The 27,544-nt window shown below is 40.2% G+C and overlaps 2 protein-coding genes across 2 annotated transcripts in view; one reads left to right on the forward strand and one right to left on the reverse strand.

The window, feature by feature from the left end:
• The window catches only part of col9a1b (collagen, type IX, alpha 1b), a 137,560-nt gene extending 134,943 nt beyond the window's left edge, over window positions 1-2,617 (forward strand). Inside the window, exon 32 of the mRNA XM_060821282.1 lies at window positions 1,427-2,617. Coding sequence (XP_060677265.1) covers window positions 1,427-1,611 — 185 coding nt within the window. The 3' untranslated portion in view covers window positions 1,612-2,617. The remainder of the gene's footprint in view (window positions 1-1,426) is intronic.
• An 8,891-nt stretch (window positions 2,618-11,508) lies between these two features.
• LOC132835750 (collagen alpha-1(XIX) chain-like) overlaps window positions 11,509-27,544 on the reverse strand; it is a 178,982-nt gene continuing 162,946 nt past the window's right edge. Inside the window, exons 38-40 of the mRNA XM_060854846.1 lie at window positions 26,911-27,054; window positions 15,489-15,566; window positions 11,509-11,642 (exon numbers count right to left, since the gene is read on the reverse strand). Coding sequence (XP_060710829.1) covers window positions 11,509-11,642; window positions 15,489-15,566; window positions 26,911-27,054 — 356 coding nt within the window. The remainder of the gene's footprint in view (window positions 11,643-15,488; window positions 15,567-26,910; window positions 27,055-27,544) is intronic.

The raw sequence follows: 27,544 nt of genomic DNA on the forward strand, positions 1-27,544 counted from the left end.
GGTAACTACAGACCAGCGAGCCTGACTTCAGTTGAAAGAGTTTGAAAGTTGCTGGAGAAGGTACTGAGGCATAAAATCTATTTATATTTGGAAACAAATGGGCTTATCAGTGACAGGCAACATGGTTTTGTGTGGGGTAGATCATGCCTTACCAACTTAATAGAGTTCTTCGAGGAAGTGACTAAGTTAATAGATGAAGGAAGATATCATGTACATGGACTTTAGTAAGGCTTTTGATAAGGTTCCCCATGGTAAACCAATGGAGAAAATGCAGTCACATGGTGTGCAGGGTATTCACGCTAGGTGAATAAAGAACTGGTTGAGCAACAGGATACAGAGAGTAGTAGTTGAAGGGAGTTTCTTGAAATGGAGAAAGGTGACCAGTGGTGTTCCACAGGGATCAGTGTTGGGCCACTGTTATTTGTAATATATATAAATGATCTGGAAGAGGGCATTGTTGGTCTGATCAGTAAGTTTGCAGATGATACGAAGACTGGTGGAGTAGCATAGGGGACTGTCAAAAAATACAGGAGAATATAATTAGACTGGAGATTTGGACAGAGAAGTGGCAGATGGAGTTCAATCCAGCCAAATGTGAAGTGATGCATTTTGGGAAGTCTGATTCTAGAGCAATCTATACTGTAAACAGAAGAGCCTTGGGAAAAGTTGATGAGTGGAGAGATCTGGGAGTTCAAGACCATTGTACCCTGAAGGTGGCTGCACAGGTGGATAGAGTGGTCAAGAAGGCATATGGTGTGCTTGCCTTCATCAGACAGGGTATTGAGTATGAGAGCTTGCAGGTCATGTTAAAATTGTACAAGACATTGATTCGACTGAACTTAGAATATTGTGTACAATTTTGGTTGCCACATTACCAAAATGATGTGAACGCTTCGGAGAGAGTGCAGAGAAGGTTTATGAGGATGTTGCCTGGTACAGAAGGTGCAAGCTATGAAGAGAGGTTGAGTAGGTTAGGATTGTTTTCATTAGAAAAAAAGGACATTGAGGGGGGACCTGATTGAGATCTATAAGATAGAGATAAGCTTTTTCCCAGGGTGAAGGATTTAATAACGAGAGGTCACAAGTTCAAGGTGAAAGGTTTAAGGGAGATATTTACGGCAAGTACTTCACACAGAGGATGTTAGGTGCCTGGAATGCGTTGCCAGCAGAGGTAGTAGAGGCAAACACGGTAGATTCATTTAAGGTGCATCTGGACAGCTGCATGAGTAGGTGGAAAGCAGAGGGATACAGATCTTTAGGCATTGGACAATAGGTTTTGACAGTGGATTTGGATTGGCACAGGCTTGGAGGGCTGAAGGGCCTGTTCTTGGGTTGTAAATTTTCTTTATTCTTTGTTCAATAGGTTAGCAACCTGTTGGTATTCTATATGCAATTTTGATCATCTCATTGCTTTCATGCCTTACAGGGGAACCCGGGAAAAATAGCTTTGGTAGAGACGGCCGTGATGGTCCTAGAGGCTTACCTGGAAAGAGTGGTCAGCCTGGTATCCCTGGTCCACCTGGTCGTGCAGGGACTCCTGGATACTGTGAGTCCTCTGCCTGCACACAAGCTTTACGGGCGCCACCTCCAGAAAATGTGAAAGGACCATGAAATACTAGGAGAGCCCGCTTTTAGGATGTGGAGCATATTGCAGAGAAGAGGAAGTGACCCAATTAAATGAATCCATGTTGGCTTTAATCTGGAATGTGGAATTCAATATTTTTATTTTTTAACACTGTTTTGTCATGACAAGGAAATGGTACATGATGACCTTATTCCAGTAGATGGTGCTCAATAATAATAATTCTCAATTGGAATTCCAGGGAGATTAGGAGATACCCAAAAAGAAAATGTGCTTATGATGAATTGCTGATAACCTTCCTACCATGGTGTGTTACACAATAAGTAATTACCTCAGAAATTATATCCTCCTTTTGTTGTTGTGAATTAGATAAACCACAACTTAAAAAATCAATTGATAACTTGTTTCTGCTGGTTTTTCTGGGTGTATGTACTATATTGTATACTAAACCTTTTAACAGGAAACCCCTGAAGATTTTAATTTGTACAGAAGTGATCATCAGTGACCGTTCATGTTGAAACATGCCACATTGAATACCTTGTGCACTGTAAATCTCTGTAAATATCTGATTTTCAAAAAATAATCAAGAAAAAGCATGATGTTTTCTTGGTAAATGAATTTAAAAATATGGACATTGAATACTTCATCTCAACCGCTTTGGTCTTGTGTATAAGAAAAATAGTCAGTATTAACTTGTTCCCTCAAGGTTATGTCATCTTAGATTATGTGGCCTTTAGGTATTCTCAACGATAAAAACCAAAAACAGATATACTTTGTTAAAAAAACTTATTTATTTTAATTCTCAAAATTGACATCTTTTCATTGTACCAGAAGAATATAATAAATAAAAATATTATTAATGTGTCCATGCTTTTCCATGAATGGTCAGTTTAAAGTGTTGAATGGCTAGTAGCACAATTTGATCACAAGGCTCTTATTCCTGTGTGTTTCCAAATTATTCTCTAGATAAGAGATTTGCAGTGTACATGACTTTGTGTTCTTTGTAAAAAAAAAGATTAAAAGTATCACACCATTTATTTGCAATAAGTGACTAATTTAACAAGTTCTTTCTTGAACATTTAACTAATTTGAAGATTTTTCATTCTGATTTGTTATAAAAATTGGGCATCATAAAATTGTGCTCACTTTTGAAAGAAATATTCTTTTTCAGATAATCAGGTGTTGGCACACATATGGCACACAAATCATTTGAGCTGGGTGCTGCTATGGACAGGATATGATGGTGATTTATAATGAAATAATCAATGCTGGAGACTTTAAATAGTAACCCATCAGAATAGGATTGCAAAAATACAAAATGTCAGCATTACTAAAATGCGAGTATGTAGGCTGTACCCCTCAATGACTAGTGAAATATATCAAACAGTTGTGTTTGGTTGTTTGGAACAGGCAGTGTACTGATTTTACTCAACTAACCAATGCATCCAAAGCATAATGTCCTGAAATTAGTTGTGATTTCACGATTATGTAACACTTGCTAAATAATCCAGACTATTTTATGAATTATGCTTAACAACCAGTTTTAAATTGACCAGATTGCTGTCAGTGTAGCTCACTAATGCATACTAGAGCCCATATTTATCTGCATGCTGTAAACAGAGAGAATGGAAAGAACATGCTCTCTCAAACAAAAGCTTGGGGAAAAGACATTACTTCAACTTATTGTCATGGCAAGGCATTGACCAATCAGAGTCCCGTTGCTAACTAATCTTTACCCTCTTCTCACACAGTATAAATTGTTGTTCCCTTTGAGATTTGGCATTCTTATAATTCTCTCCGGATGTGTGCATGATGAAAAGGTTTAACAGCATATTATTTTTTAAAGCAATCTTCAAGTTCAATGCTGCAATCCATGTTCAAATGCAACAAGATCTGAAACATATCCAGGCTAGGGCTGAGACATTACTACATTCTTACTACACAAATGCCAGGTTATGACCATCTCCAGTAAGAGACAATCAAGAGCCCTTGACATTGATTGGTGTTGCCATCACTGAACCAACCACTATCAACGTCCTGGGGGTTACATTGATCACAAACTCAACTGGATTCACTACATAAACACAGGGGCTAGAAGAGCTGGGAATACTGCAGTGAGTAACTCACCTCCTGATTCCCCAAAGCCTCATCTACAAGGCACAAGTCAGGAGTGTGATGGAATACTGCACTCATGCCTGGATGGGTGCAGCTCCAACAACACTCAAGAAGTTTGATTCCATCCAAGACAAAGCAGTTTACTTGATCGGCACCATATCAACAAGCATCCATCTCCTCCACCACTGACACTCAGTAGCAGCAGTTCATACTATCTACAAGATGCACTGCAGAAATTTGACAAATTCCACACACACCAAACACACCACACCTAGAAGGTCAAGGGCAGCAGATATATGGGAATGTCACCATCTGCAAGGTCCCCATCAAGCCACACACACATCATACTGACTTGGAAATATATGCTGGGATCAAAAAAATTGGAATTCCCTGCTTAAGCACACTGTGGGTAAAAAATGAGGTCTGCAGATGCTGGAGATCACAGCTGAAAATGTGTTGCTGGTTAAAGCACAGCAGGTTAGGAACAGGAAATTCGACGTTTCGGGCATAAGCCCTTCATCAGGAATGAGGAGAGTGTGCCAAGCAGGCTAAGATAAAAGGTAGGGAGGAGGGACTTGGGGGAGGGGCGATGGAGATGTGATAGGTGGAAGGAGGTCAAGGTGAGGGTGATAGGCCGGAGTGGGGTGGGGGCGGAGAGGTCAGGAAGAAGATTGCAGGTTAGGAAGGCGGTGCTGAGTTCGAGGGATTTGACTGAGACAAGGTGGGGGGAGGGGAAATGAGGAAACTGGAGAAATCTGAGTTCATTCCTTGTGGTTGGAGGGTTCCCAGGCGGAAGATGAGGCGCTCCTCCTCCAGCCGTCGTGTTGTTATGTTCTGCCGGTGGAGGAGTCCAAGGACCTGCATGTCCTCGGTGGAGTGGGAGGGAGAGTTAAAGTGTTGAGCCACGGGGTGGTTGGGTTGGTTGGTCCGGGTGTCCCTGAGGTGTTCTCTGAAGCATTCCGCAAGTAAGCGGCCCGTCTCTCCAATATAGAGGAGGCCACATCGGGTGCAGCGGATGCAATAGATGATGTGTGTGGAGGTACAGGTGAACTTGTGGCGGATATGGCAGGATCCCTTGGGGCCTTGGAGGAAAGTGAGGGAGGAGGTGTGGGCGCAAGTTTTACATTTCCTGCGGTTGCAGGGGAAGGTGCCGGGAGTGGAGGTTGGGTTGGTGGGGGGGTGTGGAGTGAACTTGTGGCGGATATGGAAGGATCCCTTGGGGCCTTGGAGGGAAGTGAGGGAGGAGGTGTGGGCGCAAGTTTTACATTTCCTGCGGTTGCAGGGGAAGGTGCCGGGAGTGGAGGTTGGGTTGGTGGGGGGTGTGGAGTGAATTTGTGGCGGATATGGAAGGATCCCTTGGGGCCTTGGAGGGAAGTGAGGGAGGAGGTGTGGGCGCAAGTTTTACATTTCCTGCGGTTGCAGGGGAAGGTGCCGGGAGTGGAGGTTGGGTTGGTGGGGGGTGTGGAGCACACTGTGGGTCAACCCATAGCACCCGGGCTGTAGCAATTCAAGAAGGCAGCTCATCACCACCACCTCAAGGGAAATTGGGCTTGGGCAATAAATGAAAGCTGGCTAGTGACATCCATGATGCATGAGTGAATTTTTAAAAAAAATTATCATGCAATGATTTTTCTCTTCCAGAGGTTAAAAGACCCAAGAGTTTCCAGTACATTGACGTAGTCTCACTGGAGATTAGAATGGCTAACATCTGGTATTGTACAGTAGAGTCTGAATTTCACTACATTGGGGCCATTTTGGTATCGGATGGCATCTCCACTGGTATTTCAGCATCATTTGTTGCTGCTGCTACCTCACACCATTCCCTAGTTGGTGCATGAAGGCTGAGCTAATTGTGAAAGCACTCAACTGGATAAAGTAGGTCAGTGTGAAGATACACACAAGATTCAGGTTGTGGGTGTTAAAGCATACAGTGGGTCAGTATGAAGACACACACACATACAATCTAGCAGGGGTCAGAGTGAAGTCACATTGAATCCAGTGGGGATCAGTGTGCAGGTGCCACAATGGATTCAAGGGGTCATTGTGAAGATGCTCCCATGAGGTCAATTTGTAGGTGCACACAGTGGATCCAAGGTGTCACTGTGTAGATGTTCAGAGTGGATCCAGAGGATCAGTGTGTAAGTGCCAAAGTAGATCCATGGGATCATTGTATAGTTGCTCATACTGATCCGAGGCCGTTCAGTAAGCAGCTACTTATGCTGGATTCCTGGGGGAAAAGGGTCAGTGCTTAGTGCTCACAATTAGAGACAGAGGAGAAGTGTTGACATTATAGTTACTAATAGGAGCACACCACAAACAGTAGTTTAGATGAAGACTATTTATGTATTTGAAACTGGATACATACATGGCAGTGATGGGAACATCAAAGGATATGGAGATGGGGCTGAATGAAGGAAGGCATGAAGTGGCTCATATTAACAGTGGCACATACCCGTTTGGCAGAATTGCCTGTGTTCAAATTTGAAAATGATATTACCATATCAGAATGAGAGCCAGTTTCTAAATCAATGGAGAATGTATTCCAATGGGCATGTGAGCGACAAAGCCTAACTGAGTGAATCATGCTCCTCAGAAGAAAACCCTGATATCACCCACTCCCTATATGGAAACAAACACAAGCTCGCTTTGCATGCTACAAGAGCAATTGGAAACTGGCCTGACTTCCTGATACAAGCAAAAGGAGGGACATTTTTCTGCAGATTGACATACAGCTGCACTCCTCTGCAGTTTCTACAGCAGCAGGGATCTGTGGAATATTCAATTCCCTCTGAAGATCCTTTCAAACAGAAATTTGAAGTTCCTTCACTGATACGAAGCAAAGAATGATTCTCTGACAAGGACACATAATGCAGTGCAAAATGTCAAGCACTATTAATTCAATTAACACCTCGATTGCCTGTGATATGCATCATTTTCATTTGGTCTTATTTCTGAAGCGTCTTTTAACTGCAGCCTTTGAAATTCTAAAATATAATTTTCCAGCAGTCATAGATAGTCAATTCCAATATGTAATAGAGAAATTGTATTTTGACTCAAAATCATACAGTACATGGCATGAAAGCAGGCCCCTTTAGTATAACCTGGCCATGCCAAACAAGTTATCCAAACTAAACTAGTCCCACTTGCCCGTGTTTGGCCCATATCCCTCTAAACTTTTCCTATTTATATACTTTTTCAAATATCTTTCAAATGTGTAACGGTACCCGCATCTACCACTTCCTTTGATAATTCATTTCAAATTTGAACCAACCTCGTGTGAAAAAGTTGCTCGCAGGCCCCTTTTAAATCTTTCTCCTCTCATCTTAAAAACATGCCCTCTAATTTTGAACTCCCCTACCCTAGGGAAAAGACCTTTGCTATTCACCATATCTATGCTCCTCATGATTTCATAAACCTCTATAAGGTCACCCCTGAGCCTCCTATACTCCAGTCAGCACAGAAGGAAGTCCACTCTGCATATCGTACCTGCACATTCTATTTTCCTGTGCCAATATCTACCATTTCCCCATATCTCTGCATATCATTACTATCCAAATAATCATCAAATACCTTTTAAATGCTTCATTTGAACCTGCCTCCATTATATTTTCAGGCAGTGCAGTCCATTTTCTAACTAGTCACTGTGAAAATGTGTTTTCTCACATCACCCTTGATTCATTTGCACATTGCTTTAATTCTAAACTCTCTCAATTTGCTTCCTTTGTAGGAACATTATTAGTTTCTTCAGTCTGTTCATGATTTTGAAAATCTCTATCAAATCTGTTCGCATTTTTTTCGCGAGAAGAAAAGTCTCAACGTCTTAAATCTATCCCCTCTACTCTGTTTCCCCTTCATGCTCTGATGTTCTTTAACCTGCAAATACAGGCTTATAAAATAAGAATTCGTCATGAAGAAATAAACTGAATGTATCTCAAGACATACTTTATTAGGTCACAGTACAGAATTCAACATGATTCAAAAACTCATTGAAAATCAGAAGGTAGGAATAGGAGTTATGAAAGCTTCCAACAATCTATACCTAACAAAGAAAAAATTTGTATTGAATAATATAAAGAAATTGAATCAATAACTTGCTTACACTTTAAGTTAAACATGTACAGTATGAAGCTCCAGTAGAAGTAAAAACACCAGCTGCTCCAACATCCCGATCCATTTGTAATTCAAACTGAAATATAATACTTCTCTGTCCTCCTATCTGATTACTTGAGCCAGTGAAAAGTGAAGCTGGAGACAGTTTGATCCCTGGTCAATGACTGAGTTGACTGGTTTTATCCAGGGTTGCATGTTGGAGCTGTACACCAGCTTCCTTTCCCCATCGCTGAAATGGAGCAAAATCATGTTCTTGATGGAACATGCTCCTTGGTGCATGGGAGGAAGAGAGTGAGGATGAAGTAAAGCTTGGCTATCCTTCCTCCTGAGCAGCATCATCACTGAACCATGAGGTACAACTCCTGGACAAGATACAACATCTGAAACAATTAAGGTTCTAGACCGCAACTCCTCTGGAGAATGGAGACAATCAAAAAGGAACCAAACAAATAAAAAGGAACCTTCTCTAAATAATGTGAACTGTCACTGAATAAGCCAATGATATGGAAATTAAGATCATTTCATGTAAGACTGAAGAAAACTACATTCATTATAATAAGAAAATTAATTAATGCCACAATAAAATAATGCATTTTGCAAATTCATATCAACACTAGCCCTCAAGAGAGGTAGGACACTGTGTACAGGGTATTGAGTGATAAATCCAGCTGGTATCATCACTTTCACCCATCAACTGTAGATTGAAGTCTTAAACATTTTTTTCCTCATTGTGATCATGCAATTAAACAACATATAGATCTGGATTTGTTCTGTGAAAGGAAACATTAAATCCATCAACGTAACAAAATTGTTATTTAAGTGTCTGTCTTCACAATACAATATGCTTTCATATGCAATGACAGAGATGTAGTCACATTAATGACTGCAGAAACAAAAACTGAGCAACAATAACAGCAGATATTCACAAGAGTTTCTGTATTCTTTTACAAGAGCATTCACCAGCCTTAATTCTGAAATAAATGTTTTACAGCAATTACACTGTCATTATGATTCAAGGACATTTCAAAATAACAGCATTTTCTGTTGGTCTCAAATAATCCCATGAGCAGACGTTCATGACAACACCCTTTGATAGCAACTTGGTGCAGATTTAAAACAATACTGTAGATCCAGGCAGCATCAGTTCCGGAACAAGGAGGGAAAAAGAAGGACAGGGATTAAATGAATCTCGTGAATATTAAATTTGGCTGATACCAAATTGTTTAAACTTTTGAACATTATGAACTTTACCAAAGCTGAAGAAAATGTCAAAAAGATAATATTAATGTTGGAAGTCAGAGCTAAAAATGACAAAAAAATTTATATTTACATTCAATTACTTTTCCTTCCATTCATGCTGAGAAAACCAGGTTACTTTTTCTGATTGTCCTATCATACAGGGCAGAAGGAAGCTACACAGCCAATCATGACTGTGGTAGTTTTTAGAAAGACCTGCCTAATGTCTGATGCTCAGACCATTGTACAGCATTACAATGTCACTCTGTAAAAGTAGTTAACATGTTTATTAGTCTTAAGGTGTATTATGTTGAACAACTAATGCGCAATATGTTGAGGGAAGCTTGCAGATGTTTGTAATTGAATTACTCACAATTAACCCATATAGGGCTGTAACTGTAAATCTGTAATTGTAATATATGCAGATATCAGGAGGTATAATAAAATTTTTTCAAATCTTTCAATACCACATTGCTCATGCGTAATTCTTATGCTATTGGAGCTAACTTAAGTATAACGTCATCATGTACAAATATCTTGTTGAAGGTAAAAAGTCTATCACTGCATCTATAAGTAATCATGAAGACAGGTCAGATCAGAAAGAGATTTTCCAACCATTGTACATTCGAACTGAAGAATGAATTCATGTTTCAGCTCCTGTCTGGCCAATTGTGCATTGTTTTAAGTGTCCAAATACTGCTGGAGGCAGGGTCAGGAATGGAATGCTCTTAACAGGAGATACTTCTGCTAACAATTCATATTAAACAAACTCCTCTTATTTTTGATCAAGGGAACTGGCATGAGCGCACAGCAGCAGATGAAGTTCTCGCTTTCAGTAACATATAAGAAATGACAGCATATACATCTCATTCAGATAAACCGGTAATATAAAAACATGCCAATATGTGAAGGGAGAAAATTATCTGCTGTAGTTAACAGGTTTGGAGCAAAAATCACAATACAATCTATGATTCGCAGCAACTCAATGCAACACTTAGAAAATAATATTTATCACACAAATATGAAAATAAAATAATAGCAATTTTACATTTTATAAAAAATAAGGTCTACCAACTTCAATCACATTTGAATTAAATCAACATCTACATTTAAAAGCCAGCAATGGAGATTCCAAGCAGTAAGCAAATTAAATATTGTTATCGTTAACTAAAATAATTCAAAATATACACATAGCACTCTTTGGAATAGTCTTTGTTTCACACAGTTCAAATTAAAGATTGCAGCCAAACAGCGGCCCACTCAATGTTTGTGCATTACAAGTGTGGAAAGTAATCAACAACAATGTTAAACCAGTGTACCAGTCAAAAACAGGGACTTAAAGTTTTCTTTTCTATTTAAATAAAGCATTTTGTTGCTTAAAGTACATACTATTAAAGTGTTGAGGGGAAAAGCATACATTATCACACAGTTTCATTATCAAACATTTTTCAGACTCCTCATAACACATAGACCTCGAATCCAAAATCATGAGAGGGAGCTATTGAATTGTGATGCAATTTACCTGATCAGCAGTCAGTTGCATGGATCATTACAACAGCAAATTGTTTGCTTCACAGAAATAAATGATTAAAAATGTAACCCATGGAAAGGTAATTCAGGAGGTGGCTTGGTTTGCAATGTCACCTTGTAATGATTGAACTGAAGAGACAAAGGTAGCAAAGCAGGTTTAAGATAATAAACAATCATATCTCTAATGTATAATGACTCCATTTTGTTAATTAAGATTGCAGAACTGTAGCCATTAGGTCCAAGATTATTTATGCTTTTCAATAGTCAATACTACAGATAAAATAGGATTTTTAAAGGTGCTGGAAGCAGAATCAATAATAAAGTTCAAAATGCAAAATGCAAATACTTGAAAAGAAATACTTGGCAGGTCATGAAGAAAGTGGGATAAATTCGATAGATCATTCAAACAGCCAGCATAGGCATAATGGGCCATATGGTCTCCTGTGCTGAGCTTTTTTTATTTTCTATGAGAGTAAGTGGTAGTAAATGGAATGAGAACAAGGGGGATTGATGTTGTGTACAAACAGCCATTGCCCATTGAATTGTATGGAAAGTCGCCGAGATATTTTACCACACTGATCCCCCACAAGACAATATATTAAGGACAAGTAACAGAATCACTGACCAAATCTATCAGTTAGATTTGTAAATGCAAATAACTATTGCAGTGCTGTGTTCCATGCTCGACACAACACTTTTTCAATTAAATTGTGAATATAACATTTGTAGTCAGATGTGAACACAGAAAGACTCCATTCTGAATGAGCCTTGATCAGCATTTGACCTACACACCAGGAATTACCCATTCAGTTTTGTAAATTGCAAAGAAAAGAGTTTGGGTTCCTGTACTGGTGAGGCTTTGTCTGGATTGTAACGTGTTCGAGAAGCTCCAAACTGCCAGACAAGATATATCTGGCTAAAAGCTGGACTTTCTTTTATCCTTTTGGAGATGGTTGCAGTAAGCTTTCAGGAAAGAGACAGTCTGAAGGATCACATTTTCCATCTTGCCCTGGAGGACCAGTGATGCCTTGTGGACCAGGAGGACCTACTGTTCCCAATCCTGGCAAGCCTGAAACACATAAGACAGGCAGTCAGGTGAATGGTTCACAGACATCAGTAGCACTTGCCTGTCGAGCTATCAGACAGAAAGCCATTCCAATTGAAAAAGCTATTTCAAATTTGACTGTCATTTTGTTAACATAGAACATAGAACTGTAGAGCACAGGAAAGGGTCCTTCAGCCCATGATGTTGAGCCGAACATGATGCCAAATTAAACTAATCTTTTCGGTCTGCCTTACGTCCCTATCCCACCATTCCTTGCATATTCATGTGCTAAACAAAAAGTCACTTAAACACTCCTATCGTATCTGCCTCCATCACTACTCCTGGCAGCATGTTCAAGACTCCTACCACTCTCTGTGCACAAACTTATTGCTCATATCTCCTTCAAACTTTCTCCTTCTCACCTTAAATGCTGGGAAAAAGATTCTCTCTGTCAACCCTATCTGTGCATCTCATAATTTCATAGACTTTTATCAAGTCCCCCCGCCACTCCAGAGAAAATAACTCCAGTTTTTTTAGCCTGTCTTTATTGCTCGTAAAACTCAAGATGGCAGCAGCTGAAGTCCATCCTTTTTTTCTTCTTTTTCTTCTCTTTTTCTTCCTCTTAGGGCTGTTTTCTCCTTGACTCTGGCCTATGGTGACAATTCCCAGTCTCTGGCGATGATTCTCAGTCTCTGGTAAGTGACGACTTGCAGCCTCTGGTGACAACTCCTGGCCTCATGCAATGGCCTCCCATGGTGACCTCCCAGCCTCTTGTAGGGGCCTCCTGGCATTGTGTGGTGACCTCCTGGAACCCTGCAGCAGTGTGGCATGTGCAGTGCACTGTGGAGACAGGCCCAGGGTGGACTGGAATCTTGGTGCCAATTGATGTGCTGTACTGGCCTTTTATTTCTGTCATACTGGACATTTTATTTCTCTATTGTCTAAGATCTTGTAACTAAAGAAGCTGTTTGATACTTTTGTATCTAGGTAGATGCTGTAATTGGTGACGAATGAATTTTTCACTATACTTATTAAGTATATATGACAATAAAGGAAATTATAATTCTAATTCTAATCCAGGCAGGATCCTGGTAAACCTCTTTTGCACCCTCTCCAAAGCCTTCACCTCCTTTCTGGTGACCAGATTTGAATGCAATACTCTAAATTAATAAAATTATGAAGAATGCTAATCTTTCTTGGATGACCTGGCTTCAGACCCACCAAAACAGAGTTCAAACTAAACATTCAGATGGTCTGTGGGAGTAGAAAAAGTGAAAGGGCAGGGAAAAATTGTAACAATAATTTTGAACAGTTAAATTTATAACAGTAATTTTAAACCAAATCACATGAATAATCATAATTTGAAAAAGAGGAAAAGCTATGTCAAAATGGTAAAAGAGAAGATAGGAAGTCAAGTTGATAGCAAAGTGAGAAAATAGGAGGACAATGAAGGGGATTTTATTGAAACACAAAAGAACTTGATGTAAATATGTCACTAATTTACTATCAATCCATTTTACATGAATGCCATCAACTGAACCATCATTGCTCGTTGTGTTCATCATAACATCACAAAGGCAATAGGCAAATAACCAGAAATAATCAGGAATAATTCAAAGATCATTATAGCATCAGTAAAACTGTTCACTAGAATTAATTCATTTTGCTTTCCAGAATAGCTATAGCTTGTTCAAGAGAATGCATTCACCTGCAGAGTAATTAAACAGATTCTATTGTCAACATTATCTGTGGACAGAGGCAAAGTAGGAACATTAATGTTAGGAAAGGCCAGAAAAATGAGCACAATTGGACAATTGGAGTGTAGGGGTTGGCTGAGTGGAGATTTCTTTATGTTGTATGCATCCCAAAATCAACATTACATTTGTCACTATTGTAAAATGACGCAGGGAAGATCTTCGCCAAAAGTGACCTTACTCAATGAACACATTCCAGTAATGACCACCCTGATACTGACTGCCCCAATATTGATCATTCCCAATAATGGCCACCCCCAATAATGATTGCACCTAATATTGACCATCCAAATACTGACCATTGTCAAAACTGGCCTTCTTCAAAAATGTCCTTTGCCAATATTGACCAATCCCAAAACTGACCTTCCCCAATATCAAAAATCATAAAAACTGAAAGAACTATGAATGTTGGAAGTCAGAAACAAATCAGAAATTTCTGGAAAAGCTCAGCAGGACTGGCAGCATTTGTGGACAGAAATCAGAGTTAAGGTTTTGGGTTCAGTGACACTTCCTCAGATCTGAAAATCATAGCATTAACCTTCCCAATTTTGATCGCTCTCAAAACTGTCTTTCCAATACTGACCTTCCCCAATATAATAGTCACAGTACTGATTTTTCTAATAATATCTTTTTCTAATACTGATTTTTGCAATCCTGAACTTCCAAATCCTAATTGTACCAATGCTGACCATCCTCACTACTGACTTTAGCTATCCTGATCTTATCAAGATTGATTTCCCACTTTTGACAATTTGGAGAAAATGAGGACAGCAGATGCTAGAGAGTCAGAATCAAAAGGTGTGGCGCTAGAAAAGCATAACGGGTCAGGCAGCATCTGAAGAGCAGGAGAATATTGTAAATTTTGACTCAGTGACAGTGAATGAAGGTGATATAGCTCCAAGTCAGGATGGTGAGTAACTCGGAGGGGAAAATGCAGGTAATGGTGTTCCCATGTACGTGGCTCCCTTCTCTTTCAAATGGAAATGGTTATGGGTTTGGAACATATCTTTTAAGAACTGTGGTAAATTTCTGCAACATATCTTATAGAAAGAATGCACTGCTGCTACCGAGTGCCTGTTGTCAAGGGAGTAGATGCTTGTGGATATGGCAGGCTGTTTTGACCAAGATGGTGTCGAATTTATTGAGCTGCTGCTGCACTCATCCAGTGGGAGTATTTCAGAACACTCTTGACTTGTGTGTTGTAGATGGTGAACAGGCTTTGAGAAGGGAAGTGGTGAGTTGCTTCAGGATTCTGAGCCTCTGAAACAAAAACAGAAATTGCCGGAGAAATTCAGCTGGTCTGGTAACAGTTGTGGAGAGAAGTCCAGTGACCCTTCTTCAGCACCAATAGCTGAGGTGGTACGTATGCTGAAGACAAAGGGTCAGATGTGAGAGAAGGAATGAATGGATAGGTGGTGATGGTGCCCAGATAGAGAGAAAGTAAGTTACAAAGACAAAAGGATAGATGATAATGTGCCAGGAAGAAAGAAAAGCTGATAATGCTTAGGTGAAAATGGGTTGGCTATGCTGAGAAGCAGCCATGTCATGTAAAAGTCTGAGGTGTTAAGGTGGGTAAGGAACATGAAAGGCATTGAAGTTCAAAAATAATTAAAATAGATATTGAGTTCTGAAGGCTGCTGGGTCCCCAAGTAGACAAGGAGATGCTGTTCATCCAAATTCTGCTGCGCCTCACTGGAGCTCTGCAGCAGGCTGAAGACAGAAATATTGGCCAGTAAGGATGGTTGTGTGTAGTAATAGCAGGCAACTGGAATTCAGAATAATTGCCTCTGGTGTTCCATAAAGCGGTCACACAGTCTGGGTTTCGTCAACCCACTGTAGAGGAGACTACATTGTGAGTGGTGAATAGATTAGATTGACTGAATTGTGATTGGGGAACCAATTATCTAAAAGAATTCATATTGACTAGTGAGACTCTTGATACTTGGCTTGCCCAATTCATGTAGGTAGAGTATTAGGTACAAGCTATGACCATTGTGCAACAAAGACAGAATTACTATGCTGACAGCTCTACTTCATTATGTACCTGCTTCATCATGAATCACAAACAGCAGAAAGAAGGCAAAGTTAGAAAATGAGTCATGAGGTTACTTCATACCTGGAGGACCACGGGGACCAACAGCACCAGGAAGTGTGATTCCAGGTTCACCTCTTTCACCTTTCTGACCTCTGTAACCTGTCCAGGAGAAACACAAAATTAGGGATCAATACAAGGTGCAGGCTCCTGTCAGAGGTGACACAGGAGTGCATACTGCTTTGAAGTTTAGAAACTGATGATGATTTGTCTTAATGCCCAGTGTAGCTTTTGCAGAATTCCTCTGATGGCTGACAATTATCAGATACAACAACACTTTCAAACAATGATCGTTTGAACCATGAACCATAGCCTGGAATGAATCTACTACAGGTTTGCCAACACGTCCAGCAATGAAGACTCTGGAGTTTCCAACTTGCCAATATAATAAGTAAAGTTATTGTGAGAAACCTCCCAAAGCATGGATGGTTAGTTTAGCTCAGTTGGCTGGATGCTTGGTTTGAAAAGCAGTATGATACCAACAATTAGATTACCTACAATGTGGAAACTGTCCAACAAGTCCGCACCGATCTTCCAAAGAGCAACCCATCCAGACCCATTCCCCTACATTTACCCCTGACTAATGCATCTAATACTAAGGGTAATTTAGCATGGCCAATTCACCTAACCTGCACATCTTTGGACTGTGGGAGGAAACCGGAGCACCCGGAGGAAACCCACGCAGACACAGGGAGAACGTGCAAACTCCACAGGCTGGAATCAAACCTGGGACCCTGGCACTGTGAGGCAGAAGTGCTAACCACTGAGCCACTGTGCCACGGTTCATTTCCCATCACTGGCTGAGATCAAATCACTATGAATCATCTCTCTTCCTAATGAGTGGTAAGACTATGATGACACAACAACCTTTCCAACTGATTATTGCTGTTATTCCAAGAGTCATTCACATGACTCAAGCTGTCTGAATCAGTGCCTCAGAAGAAGACTTATTTCCTCTTGAGTGCCGAAATCTCACCTTTTCTTTGTGACAACATTCAAATTTCTACCAAGCTGCAGTTATCCGAGTACTGTCAGATTGTCTGGTTTGGGGGTGGGGCTAATGCTTGAAGAGTCCTAGCACAGTTCTGATATTCTCAGACAGGGGATTGGAAATTGTTGTTACTCGATCAGCGATCTTTTCTCAAATTTAGCATGTAGACTCCCCCATGGTCAGAACCAATCTTGCACCCCACTGTTTCATTGGAATTACTGTAATCATTGCCCTTTTGGATTTTTATTCCTTTTCCATTTAATCTCTACATTTACCATCCAAGATTCTCAGTGTGTTAAAATTTACATAAAAACATACACAAGGAACTAGTCATCCCCTTGAGCCTGCTCTACGATCCTATAGGATCAAGGACTATATGATTGTAACCTCAAATCCATATTCCCAATAATGATTTTTCTCACCTCCTCCTTAACTAATTTATCCAACAACATCTTAAGATTCAAGAATTCTGCTTTCAGCACGTTTTCAAGGAGAGTATTGCAAAGAATGACAAGCCTCAGTGAGAAAAAATTCCCTTCATCTTTGCTTTAAATTGGCAACGCTTGATTTTTAAATAGTGATTCCTAGTTCTAGATTCTCTCCTAACAGGAAACATCTTCTTTACAATTACCCAGTTTCAATGTTTCAATCGAGTTGCCTCTTGCCCTTCTAAACATGAGTGGATACAAGACTGGCCATAAAACCATAAGATGTGGGAGCAAAAGTAGGCTATTCAGCTCAGAAGTAGGCTATTTAAGGTCTGCTCCACCATTCAATGGGATCATTGCTGATCTGATAATCCTTAACTCCACTCTCTTCACCTATCAATCCAACCTCACATCAAAAGATAAACCTGTCCATTCCTGTCCATTAGTCTATTAAACTTTCTCGGAACTGACTCCAATGTATTAACATCCTTCCCTAAATAAGGTGAACTAATATTGCATTGCACCTGTAATTTATATTTCTTTAATACTTAATCTCCCCTAACAGATTACTGCATTTAAAATCAAAGTCCCTCCATGTACTTGGCAACTAGCCTTAATTTTTGATTTATCTTGCATTCATTTGTAATTTTTGAAATTGATCATTTTCTGCAAATTGGGAAATTTGTAAGTGATGAGGATAAGTTTTAACGAGAGATTTAAGTAGTGTGCCAGAGTTTTCACAGACAGCAGAACTGAGCTGTTTATATACTGAGCTGTTGGTATTTGTTGTACAATAGGCCACACCAGTGACTTCATCCACTGCCAAATTGGCATGTGATTCGATGGGCTTTCCTGGAAGAGGGAGCCTGGTTTTCTTGCGAGTTAGCCAGCTGACAGATGAGACCCTAACTTCTTAGCAAGATTCTATTGCAGGTGTTTCATCACCACAAAAAGAGATTAGTTGAGAAGGACTGAAGGCTTGATTTGCATTAAATTGGATGCTTCATCAGTATTTATTAAAAGATATTTGAGTAAAATATTAAAACAAACAATTACCTTCACTAAGAAGGTATTACAGATGCAGAACACTTTTAGACCATTTAGAAGAGTGCCTCTCAAACTTCCTTCCATCTATGACCCCGTTGTGAAGTTTGAAAATTGTCATGAGCTCTGACTGAGACTGGAGAGAGTGGGAACACAGCTGTTACAGCTGTTATACCTTGGTCAGAGCACCATGGTGGAAATTGTGGCCACAGGGCTCACAATCTCAAAGTTTCAGCTCTCAACCTGATGAAGAGAAGCTCTAGTTTAGAACTAGGCCAGTGAGCCTGATGTCGGTGGTGGGCAAGTTGTTGGAAGGAATCCTGAGGGACAGGATGTACATGTATTTGGAAAGGCAAGGACTGATTAGGAATAGTCAACATGGCTTTATGCGTGGCAAGTCATGTCTCACAAACTTGATTGATATTTTTGAAGAAGTAACAAGGAGGATTGATGAAGGCAGAGCAGTAGATGTGATCTATATGGACTTCAGTAATGCATTTGAATAGGTTCCCCAGAGGAGACTGGTTAGCAAGGTTAGATCTCATGGAATACAGGGAGAATTAGCCATTGGATACAGAACTGACTCAAAGGCAGAAGACAGAGGGTGGTGGTGGAGAGTTGTTTTTCAGACTGGAGGGTCTATGACCAGTGGAGTGCCACAAGGATCAGTGATAGGACCACTACTTTTCGTAATTTATATAAATGATTTGGAGGTATAATTGGTAAGTTTGCTGATGACACCAAAATTGGAGGTATAGTGGACAGCAAAGAAGGTTACCCCAAATTACAATGAGATGCTGATCAGATGGGCCAACGGGCTGAGAAGTGGCAGATGAAGTTTAGATTTTAGATTGGATTACCTACAGTATGGAAACAGGCCCTTCAGCCCAACTGTCTACACCAACCCACCAAAGAGTAACCCAGAGAGTGGTGGCTGTGTGGCATGCTCTTCCCCAGAGGGCAGTGGAGGCCCAGTCCCGGGATTCATTTAAGAAAGAGTTGGATAGAGCTCTCAACGATAGTGCAATCAAGGGTTATGGAGATAAGGCAGGAACAGGATGCTGATTAAGAATGATCAGCCATGATCATGTTGAATGGTGGTGTAGGCTCGAAGGGCAGGATGGCGTACTCCTGCACCTATTGTCTATTGTCTATTGTCTAACCGACCCAGACCCATTCCCCCTAACTCTAAGGGCAAATTAGCATGACCAATTCACCTAGCCTAACCTGCATATCTTTGGACTGTGGGAGGAAAACCATGCAGACACGGGGAGAATGTGCAAACTCCACACAGACAGTCACCCAAGGGTGGAATTGAACGCGGGTCCCTGGCGCTGTGAGGCAGCAGTGCTAACCACTGAGTCATTGTGCTGCCCCAAGTAATTAGTTTAATTTAGTTAAATGCGAGTCACTGCATTTTGGGAAAGCAAATCTTAGCAGGAATTATATACTTAATGGTAAGGTCCTAGGGAGTGTTGCTGAACAAAGAGACCTTGGAGTGCAGGTTCATAGCTCCTTGAAAGTGGAGTCGCAGGTAGATAGGATCGTGAAGAAGGCATTTGGAATGCTTTCTTTTATTGGTCAGAGTATTGAGTACAGGAGTTGGGAGGTCATGTTGCGGCTGTACAGGACATTGGTTAGGCCACTGTTGGAATATTGCATGCAATTCTGGTCTCCTCCCTAAAGGAAAGATGTTGTGAAACTTGAAAGGGTTCAGAAAAGATTTACAAGGATGTTGCCAGGGTTGGAGGATCTGAGCTATAGGGAGAGGTTGAATAGGCTAGGGCTGTTTTCCCTGGAGTGGGGGGAGTCCAGAACTAGAGGGCACAGGTTTAGGGTGAGAGGGGAAAGATATAAAAGAGACTTAAGAGGCAACTTTCCCACACAGAGGGTGGTAAGTGTATGGAATGAGCTGCCAAAGGAAGTGGTGGAAGTTAGTACAATTGTAACATTTAAAAGGCATCTGGATGGGGATATGAATAGTAAGGGTTTGGAGGGATAAGGTCCAAGTGCTGGCAGGTGGATCTAGATTGGGTTGGGATATCTGGTTGGCATGGACAAGTTGGACGGAAGGGTCTGTGTCCATGCTGTACATCTCGATAACTCTACTGTTGTGGCAAGAAATAACATTCACTCCAAAACAAAATAGTCTGAAGGGATGAGAGACTTTAACTCAAGAAATAAGACACTAAAATACTTGGAGAATGTTTAAAAAATAACCAAATAGAAACAAAAATAAACATGATTTTTGCTCAGTAGGTCAAAACTAAGCAACTTGCCAGACAAAAGTGAGTAGAACAAGTACAGTATTCATAAATTAGCACTAGTTACCAAAATCTGGCATTAATGGATTATGATCATTTGCATTGCATTCACACTAAAACAAACATTTTTTTTGCAATTGGGTGAAATCCAGAACATATGCTGGAAGACATTTTTGAAAAGGACTTTAACATCCTTCATTAGATAGGTTTTTTTGAGATTTATTTTAATTAACAATTTTGAAGATTCCAGTACATTTAAATCAGAAATAAATCCGAATGTAGGAAATATTGTGGCAACAACAAATATAAAGGTCCCAGTGATTCTTTCTCTCAGCCACCTCAGGATGATTCTTTCAGAGAGATTTTTAAAAAATCCTGCTGGTTCATTCCTTTTGATTACAAGGTCAGCCTGCCATCAGCGTCTGCTGGGCATCTACACACAATGTCTGCTAAACCAGGAACAGTTTCTGCAATAGTTCTCAAGTGCTGGCATATACATTTCAATACCATTTAACCTCAACTCATCCATCTTCCTTCATTCCCAAGCAGTCCCCACCTTCCAGTCTCCATGATCACCAAGTCACAGCTGGTTATCAAGTCGAACCCATTGCAGATCACATGACTCTTTTCATTATTCAATTTTAGCTTAAATTAAAGAGATAGTCTAAAATATAACTGTTTTGTAAAGCCTCATGAAATAATGGAAGAATGTCATAAGGCATTTGCAAAATGCAGTCAAGAAATTTTGAAATTGAGCAACAGAGATAAATAGGACAATTGATTAAAATTTACTCAATAAGGTAGGATACATGCAGATCTTTAAAAAAAGACAAGGAGGGAGGTATTTAGAGAAGACAGTTCGAAGACTTTGGCTCAGGGTTTTGATAGCTGAAGGCCTGATTGCTGATGAAGAAGCAAAGAAATCAGTCAGTCCTGATTCCTGCAGGCAAAGACATCAGATCTTAAAATAGCATTTCTTCTGCACAGTTACAGAAAGACCTATGTGCAAATAGTAACTTACACATGCCATCAAAATCTACCTAGAGACAGAAAATCAGAGAATTGTCACTTTTGGATAGTTGAGACTTTGGTTGTCAAGACAGATCAGGGACCAATTTAGCTGTGTGGAAGTGTAAGTTTATAAAAAACAGTCACAGTTTAAAGCACTGTTGGAAAGTCTCTTTCCAGATAAGTGAGAATTGATATATCTACAAAATGTAACCAGGTGAAGCCCCCTGTGAGGAAAATACAGAGTTCAGAGAATCTGACATTTCAACAATACAGGTAGAAAATAATTGCCACTTTGGTATTTAAACTTAGATTGTAGAATCATAGAAATCAGAGGTCAGACATTTACTTTTATATGTTTGACATCACTGGCTAAGGCAGTATTCCTTTGTTTCCTGGAGGGTAGTTGAGAGTTAAACACATTGCTGTAGGTCTGGATTCACAATGCCATACCAGGTAAGAATACCAGATTTCCTTCTTTAAATACTGAACCTGATGGATTTTCTTAACAATTGACAGTGGTTGCATTGTCACCATTGGGCTAGCTTTGAATTTCATGTTTATTTCATTGCATTTCCCAATACATTATACTGAGGTTTCGTGGAAACAGGTTCAGGGTGGTGAGGGGAGGGGAGGGGTAAGTTTAAAAGAGATGTGCAAGGCAAGTTTTCCACACAAAAGGTAGTGAGTGCCTGGAAGTTGCTGCCAGCGGAGGCGGTGGAAGCAAACACAATAGCACCATTCAACAAGCACCTGGATGAATACGTGGTAAGGAAGGATCTTGTAGGTGAAGACAGTTTTAGTATGGAAGGGCAAAATGCTTTGGTGCAGGTTTGGAGGGCTGGATGGCCTGTTCCTATGCTGTATTGTTCTTCGTTATCAGTTCTTAATAAAGATCAATGAGGTGCACGCATTCCAAGGTAACTAAATGGGTTTCCAGTGGGAATGCACAAGAAAAGTTAGCTATGTGAGTTTTCAAAAACAAATCCACAGCCATAAATCAACAGAACAAGGTTTAGCACAGGAATAAAGGTGTAAACGCTGTCCCTGGCTTAGTAACAGGTTCTGTTCCTCAGTACATTCATAAGTTGTTTTGTACGCAAGTTGTAACACAATATAGTATAATATAAAATAGCCATTTGTAAGTACAAGTGAATATCTGTATGCTGGATCTTTAAAAACAATAATAATATGGGATCTTGTTCATAAATATGAGCATTCATAAGTCAGATATTTGTAAGTTGGGAATTTGTATCTTAATCATTCTATAATATAGAAGCATCAGTATCTCCTGTAACAACTTTTGTTTAGCAGGAGTGACACAAAAAGAAACTGACAAAGAGGCAATGTTGAAAAGTTTAAAGAATTTACTAAAAAAAATTAAAAACTGTAGAGCAAAGTTTCCAAGAAGACAAAGAAACAGTCCAATAGTTATTATCCAAAGTAGTAATGTGAAGTCCTCTGAAGGTAAAGAAAATCTTATGGAATACCAATGTATAGTGAGTGTGTCAGGGAGACTCTTCCACCATAGGGAAAGAATATTAACCCCTGTTAATGTGGAGCTCCCAAACCCAAGGAAGCAAAACTGCAACTGGAACATTGACAAGGTTTTGTTTTTCTGGCAAGCAGCCCAGCATTATCAGAAGTCTTGGATACTTCAACAATCCAAATTGCTCTTTTTCATTGAAGTGTCCATTTGGCCTGAGCACTAATGTATTTCAAACAGCATTGAATAGATCCTCTTTGTCCCACTGGAGTCCACAGATAAAGCTTAAAAAATGATCAAGGTCATACTTCATCACTTGTCCTTTTCATTTTGTATTCCTGAAAGGGAAATAAAATGGATATTTCACGCGCAGAGGTGAAGACAGAAAGATTATTATTAATGAGCAATTTTGCTTAAGTATGGCTTAATGAACTGGAGTAACATGTATAAATTACTTTATCTACAGCAGTAATAGTTGAAGAAATGGGGTGTGTTTTTGCACTGTTACATTGATTACTGTTGAGTTTTAACTGAGACGTGCAAGTAAAGGGCTATGGCCCACCATGTAAATTAACACCCAGCACTAAATGATTAATGTAGCAGGCAAGATGCAATTTTATCAAGAAGCTATGTTCCTGGTGATGCACACTTGCTTTAAGAGGAGTGAATCAGGGAGATCAAGACTTCTATAATCTCAAGACTCTAACAAAGAACGAATCAAAGTAGAAAATTGTCCATTAAATCTTGATTTTCGCACAATTCAGGTGTTAGGAATAATGTCAAGAGACATATTTGCAGCTTTGAAAAAAAATGAACATTCCAAATGCAATGGCCAGATTATAAAATATAACATCTCAATGGACGGATACTGGAAACTGGAGGAGAGGCAGATGTCTATTACAGACAGCCATAAATCAACCGGGCGAGGTTCAGTATGAGAATTTAGGTGTAAAGGCAGTCCCCAGGTTAGAGATGAGTTTGGTTCCTGAGTACATTGGTAAGTTGCTTTTGTATGAATGAATGTTTGCATGCTGGATTCTTAAGATCAATAGCAATATGGGATCTCATTTATAATTATGAGTGCTTGTAAAAGTCAGATGTTTGTAAATTGGGATCCAGGTATAACTTAATCATCCCATAATGTATATTCCTCTGCACCACTGTCCTCAAATCAGATGAGCAGGAAATGATTTGCTTCAGACACTAGAGAAAGTATTGCTTGAAATAGTGAGATTTTGCAAATATCATACTTGGAAGAGGGGAATGTTTCATAGTATCTAGGGTTGTCCATAGCTAATTGACAAATTTGCTTTCTCCTGCTCGATCAGGTTTTTTGGGAACAAGCTTGTGAAGAATATCTGACCAACATTCATTCATTTTAATTTTTTTGTCCTTATAGAATCATAGAATTCCAACAGTATGGAAGTAGGCCATTCAGCCCGTCAACTCAACACTGATCCTTTGGAAGCATTCCACCCAGACCCACCGTATCCCTGTAATGCTGGATTTCCCCTGGCCAATCCACCTAGCCTGCACATCTTTGAACTCTGGGAGGAAACCCACGCAAACATGGGGATTATGTTCAAACTCCACATGGACAGTCACCTGAGTCTGGGATCAAACATGGGTCCCTAGCGCTATGAAGGAGCAGTGATAACCAGTGAACTATGGTGCCACCCCATAATGTGCCAGAATTGAACTGCGTATTTGAGGAAACAATTCCAGTAACACTCCCACCAGGATTTAAATCCAAGATTCTTCATGAATGTAAGGCAGCCTGTAAGGAGAGTCAAGCTGTATAAGGAACTTGTATGTAGGTTGTAATTCTAGAGGATGTAACATTCAATTAAACATCAGAACTTCCCCCTGGTCTTGGTACTTCAAGATCTTGGCTAATGTTATAATCTCTGTGATGTATGTTTTCAGACAGGTGGGCCTCTTAAATCAGCACCATTGGTCTGAAGACATAATGAGTTCAGAAACTGCTGGTTGAAGGAATAGTTCAGCATTTTCGATGACCTTGAAATATTGGGAAATCTGCATCTTAAAGCCAGACAGTTTCATGATAGATTGTATGTCTTCCATACTGTATAGATCTTTTTGTTCAATATCTTTGAAAGAGAAAAATGATTGGTTACTCTTTTCCAACAATACTTGATGTATATTCAATGTCCATCATGCAATGTGTAAAATTGAAGCACAGTTCTATTTAAACTCTCATGACTTGGTTTGTTATGGTGGTGAAATGATTAGAACAAAGATTTGGGAGGTAATTTTATTCTATCCTACCAAACAGGTGGGTGACTTGTTACGCCCAAGTTAAGATTAGATTAGATTAGATTACTTACAGTGTGGAAACAGGCCCTTCGCCCCAACAAGTCCACACCGACCCGCTGAAGCGCAACCCACCCATACCCCTATATTTACCCCTTACGTAACACTATGGGCAATTTAGCATGGCCAATTCACCTGACCTGCACATCTTTGGACTGTGGGAGGAAACCGGAGCACCCGAAGGAAACCCACGCAGACACGGGGAGAACGTGCAAACTCCACACAGTCAGTCGCCTGAGTCGGGAATTGAACCCGGGTCTCAGGCGCTGTGAGACAGCAGTGCTAACCACTGTGCCACCATGCCGCCCCACGCAAATACCTGAGGACTGAAATGGGTAAAGGGCACAAAATGATACTCACCCACTTTTGTCTCAGCTGATGCGTAGCCTGTGAACAACTCACAAATCATTATATCGCATTCACTTTGCTGTTATAATGTACTGCCCTTATTTGAGCGTCAAGTAAGTCCATGAATGGGGCTTTCCCACTTTCACGTTACTCTGTGTTACACCTGCAGCTTGACAGGATATTTTTCTCACTCCTACATTGTCAGTCTATTAACTCTCACCAATTAATGTGGAAGGCTATTCCAGCCATTTCCCGTTGCCTCACATTAATGGCTTTCCTCCCTCCCGAGCTTCTTGCTGCAGTTCGCTGCCTGCTTGCTCCACAAAAGTTTGCTAAATTACAGTCCCAGCATTTCATTCCATTTAAAGCAATGTTATTTCAGCTTAATGACCCCAATGCTTTCCTGCCACTCACATATGGCCATTTCCACCTCTTGCCTCTCTTTATCTGCCACTTTGCTTATTTCCACTGAATTAGAATTAGTATCCCTATAAAGTGAGTACAGGCCCTTCAGCCCAACAAGTCCACAGTGACTGTCTGAAGAATAACACATCAAACCAATTTCCCGATCCTATATTTATCCCTTATTAATGCAACTAGCCTACAGTAAGGACAATTTAGCATGGCCAATTCATCTAACCTGCACATCTTCGTGACTGTGGAAGGAAACTCAAGCATCTGGGAGAATGTGTAAACTCCACACAGATGGTCTGCCTGAGGCCAGGATCGAACCAAGGTCCCTGCCGCTTTGAGGCAGCAATGCTAACCACTGAGTCCTGTGCCACTCACTGAATATTTGCACTTTGAAAATGATGAATAACACTAAACTCTACATGACTAACCTACATGATCCTTTTTATTCCATATAAAACTGTTTTAGGGGACAGTTTCTTTTGTTTTAAGCCTATTGTTCTTCTGATTGGTTTGCTCAGAACAATCGGAAAGGTTATATACCATTGGAGAATAATCCCGCTGAGCAGTGAATTTGCTGTACGGTATTGTACATTTTTCATGCAATTTCTGCAGTATCTTCTCTACTAGTCCCCATGCTTTCCGATGAAGGACTCTGTGCTGTCTCAAATGGGCGAGTCATCAGACATCTTCTTATGCCTTCAGCGTTTAGTACATCGTAACCAGGTGAAGCATGTGCTTATGCCTATTTCTGTAGCTCCGTATTACACTTGGCTGTCCAGGAAACTCACCTGTACTTTCTGCTACCTTTAGTTGTTCTACAAGGATCTGTGGATTGTTAATCAATCTATTTGGCCATGCACCACTCTTGCCCATTAAGTACCAGAATTGGACTTGAACCTACATCTGAGTTTAAACCTAGTTCAGAGGCAGGGATAGTAGCCATTGAACCAGAGGACCTGCTGCATATATCTTTCTGTGAAACATGCCTGCAAATTGATGTAACTGTTTTACCTTGACAAAGATAATTTTGTTTCCTGAACCAGTACACCAATATCAATTCAAATCATGACGAGGTCCTCCATGCAATTGTAAAAATGCTACCATGATGATAATTTTGGATAAATCTTACCTCTGGCTCCTTGTGGCCCAGTCGCTCCTCGAGGCCCAGGCAGTCCTGGCAGGCCATCATTTCCAGGTGGCCCTGGTACGCCTATTTTGGCCTGAGCAGCCAACATTGCTGCAGGAGATTTTAGTTTGTAGTGAGCAAGTCTCTCTGGAAAGGAAATCAAATTAAAAGAGGCAAAGTGTATTATTCCATAGCAAGATGACAATACTCACTTACTCTGACAGCTGCAAGAGGCGACATTCAGACCCTCTAGTCCATTCCACCATTGAGTTAGACTAATCTGCATTGTCGCTCTAGCTGCTCACATTGATTCCTTAATCCTTTACAGCCTTACATAACAAATCTATTAACTCACTTTTGAAATGTTTATTTGACCCCTTGAGCCTCAACAATTTTGTGGGGGATAGAGTTGCAAATTCTCACTCCCCTTTTATCTGAAGCATGTAGAAAACCCCAAAACACTTTGAGACAAGAAGATGAAAAATAAGTATTCAAATGAGCATCAAGCTGCAATAGAAGATTTATTTTTCTTTATTTTCTCATCTCTGACAAAACTAATGTTTGTTGCCCATCCATAATTTTCCTTCAACTGAATGGCTTGCTCACCCATGACAGAGAGCACTTAAGAGTCAGCCAC

The sequence above is a fragment of the Hemiscyllium ocellatum genome, chromosome 3 (genome assembly GCF_020745735.1).
Source record: "Hemiscyllium ocellatum isolate sHemOce1 chromosome 3, sHemOce1.pat.X.cur, whole genome shotgun sequence".
NCBI lineage: Eukaryota > Metazoa > Chordata > Chondrichthyes > Orectolobiformes > Hemiscylliidae > Hemiscyllium > Hemiscyllium ocellatum.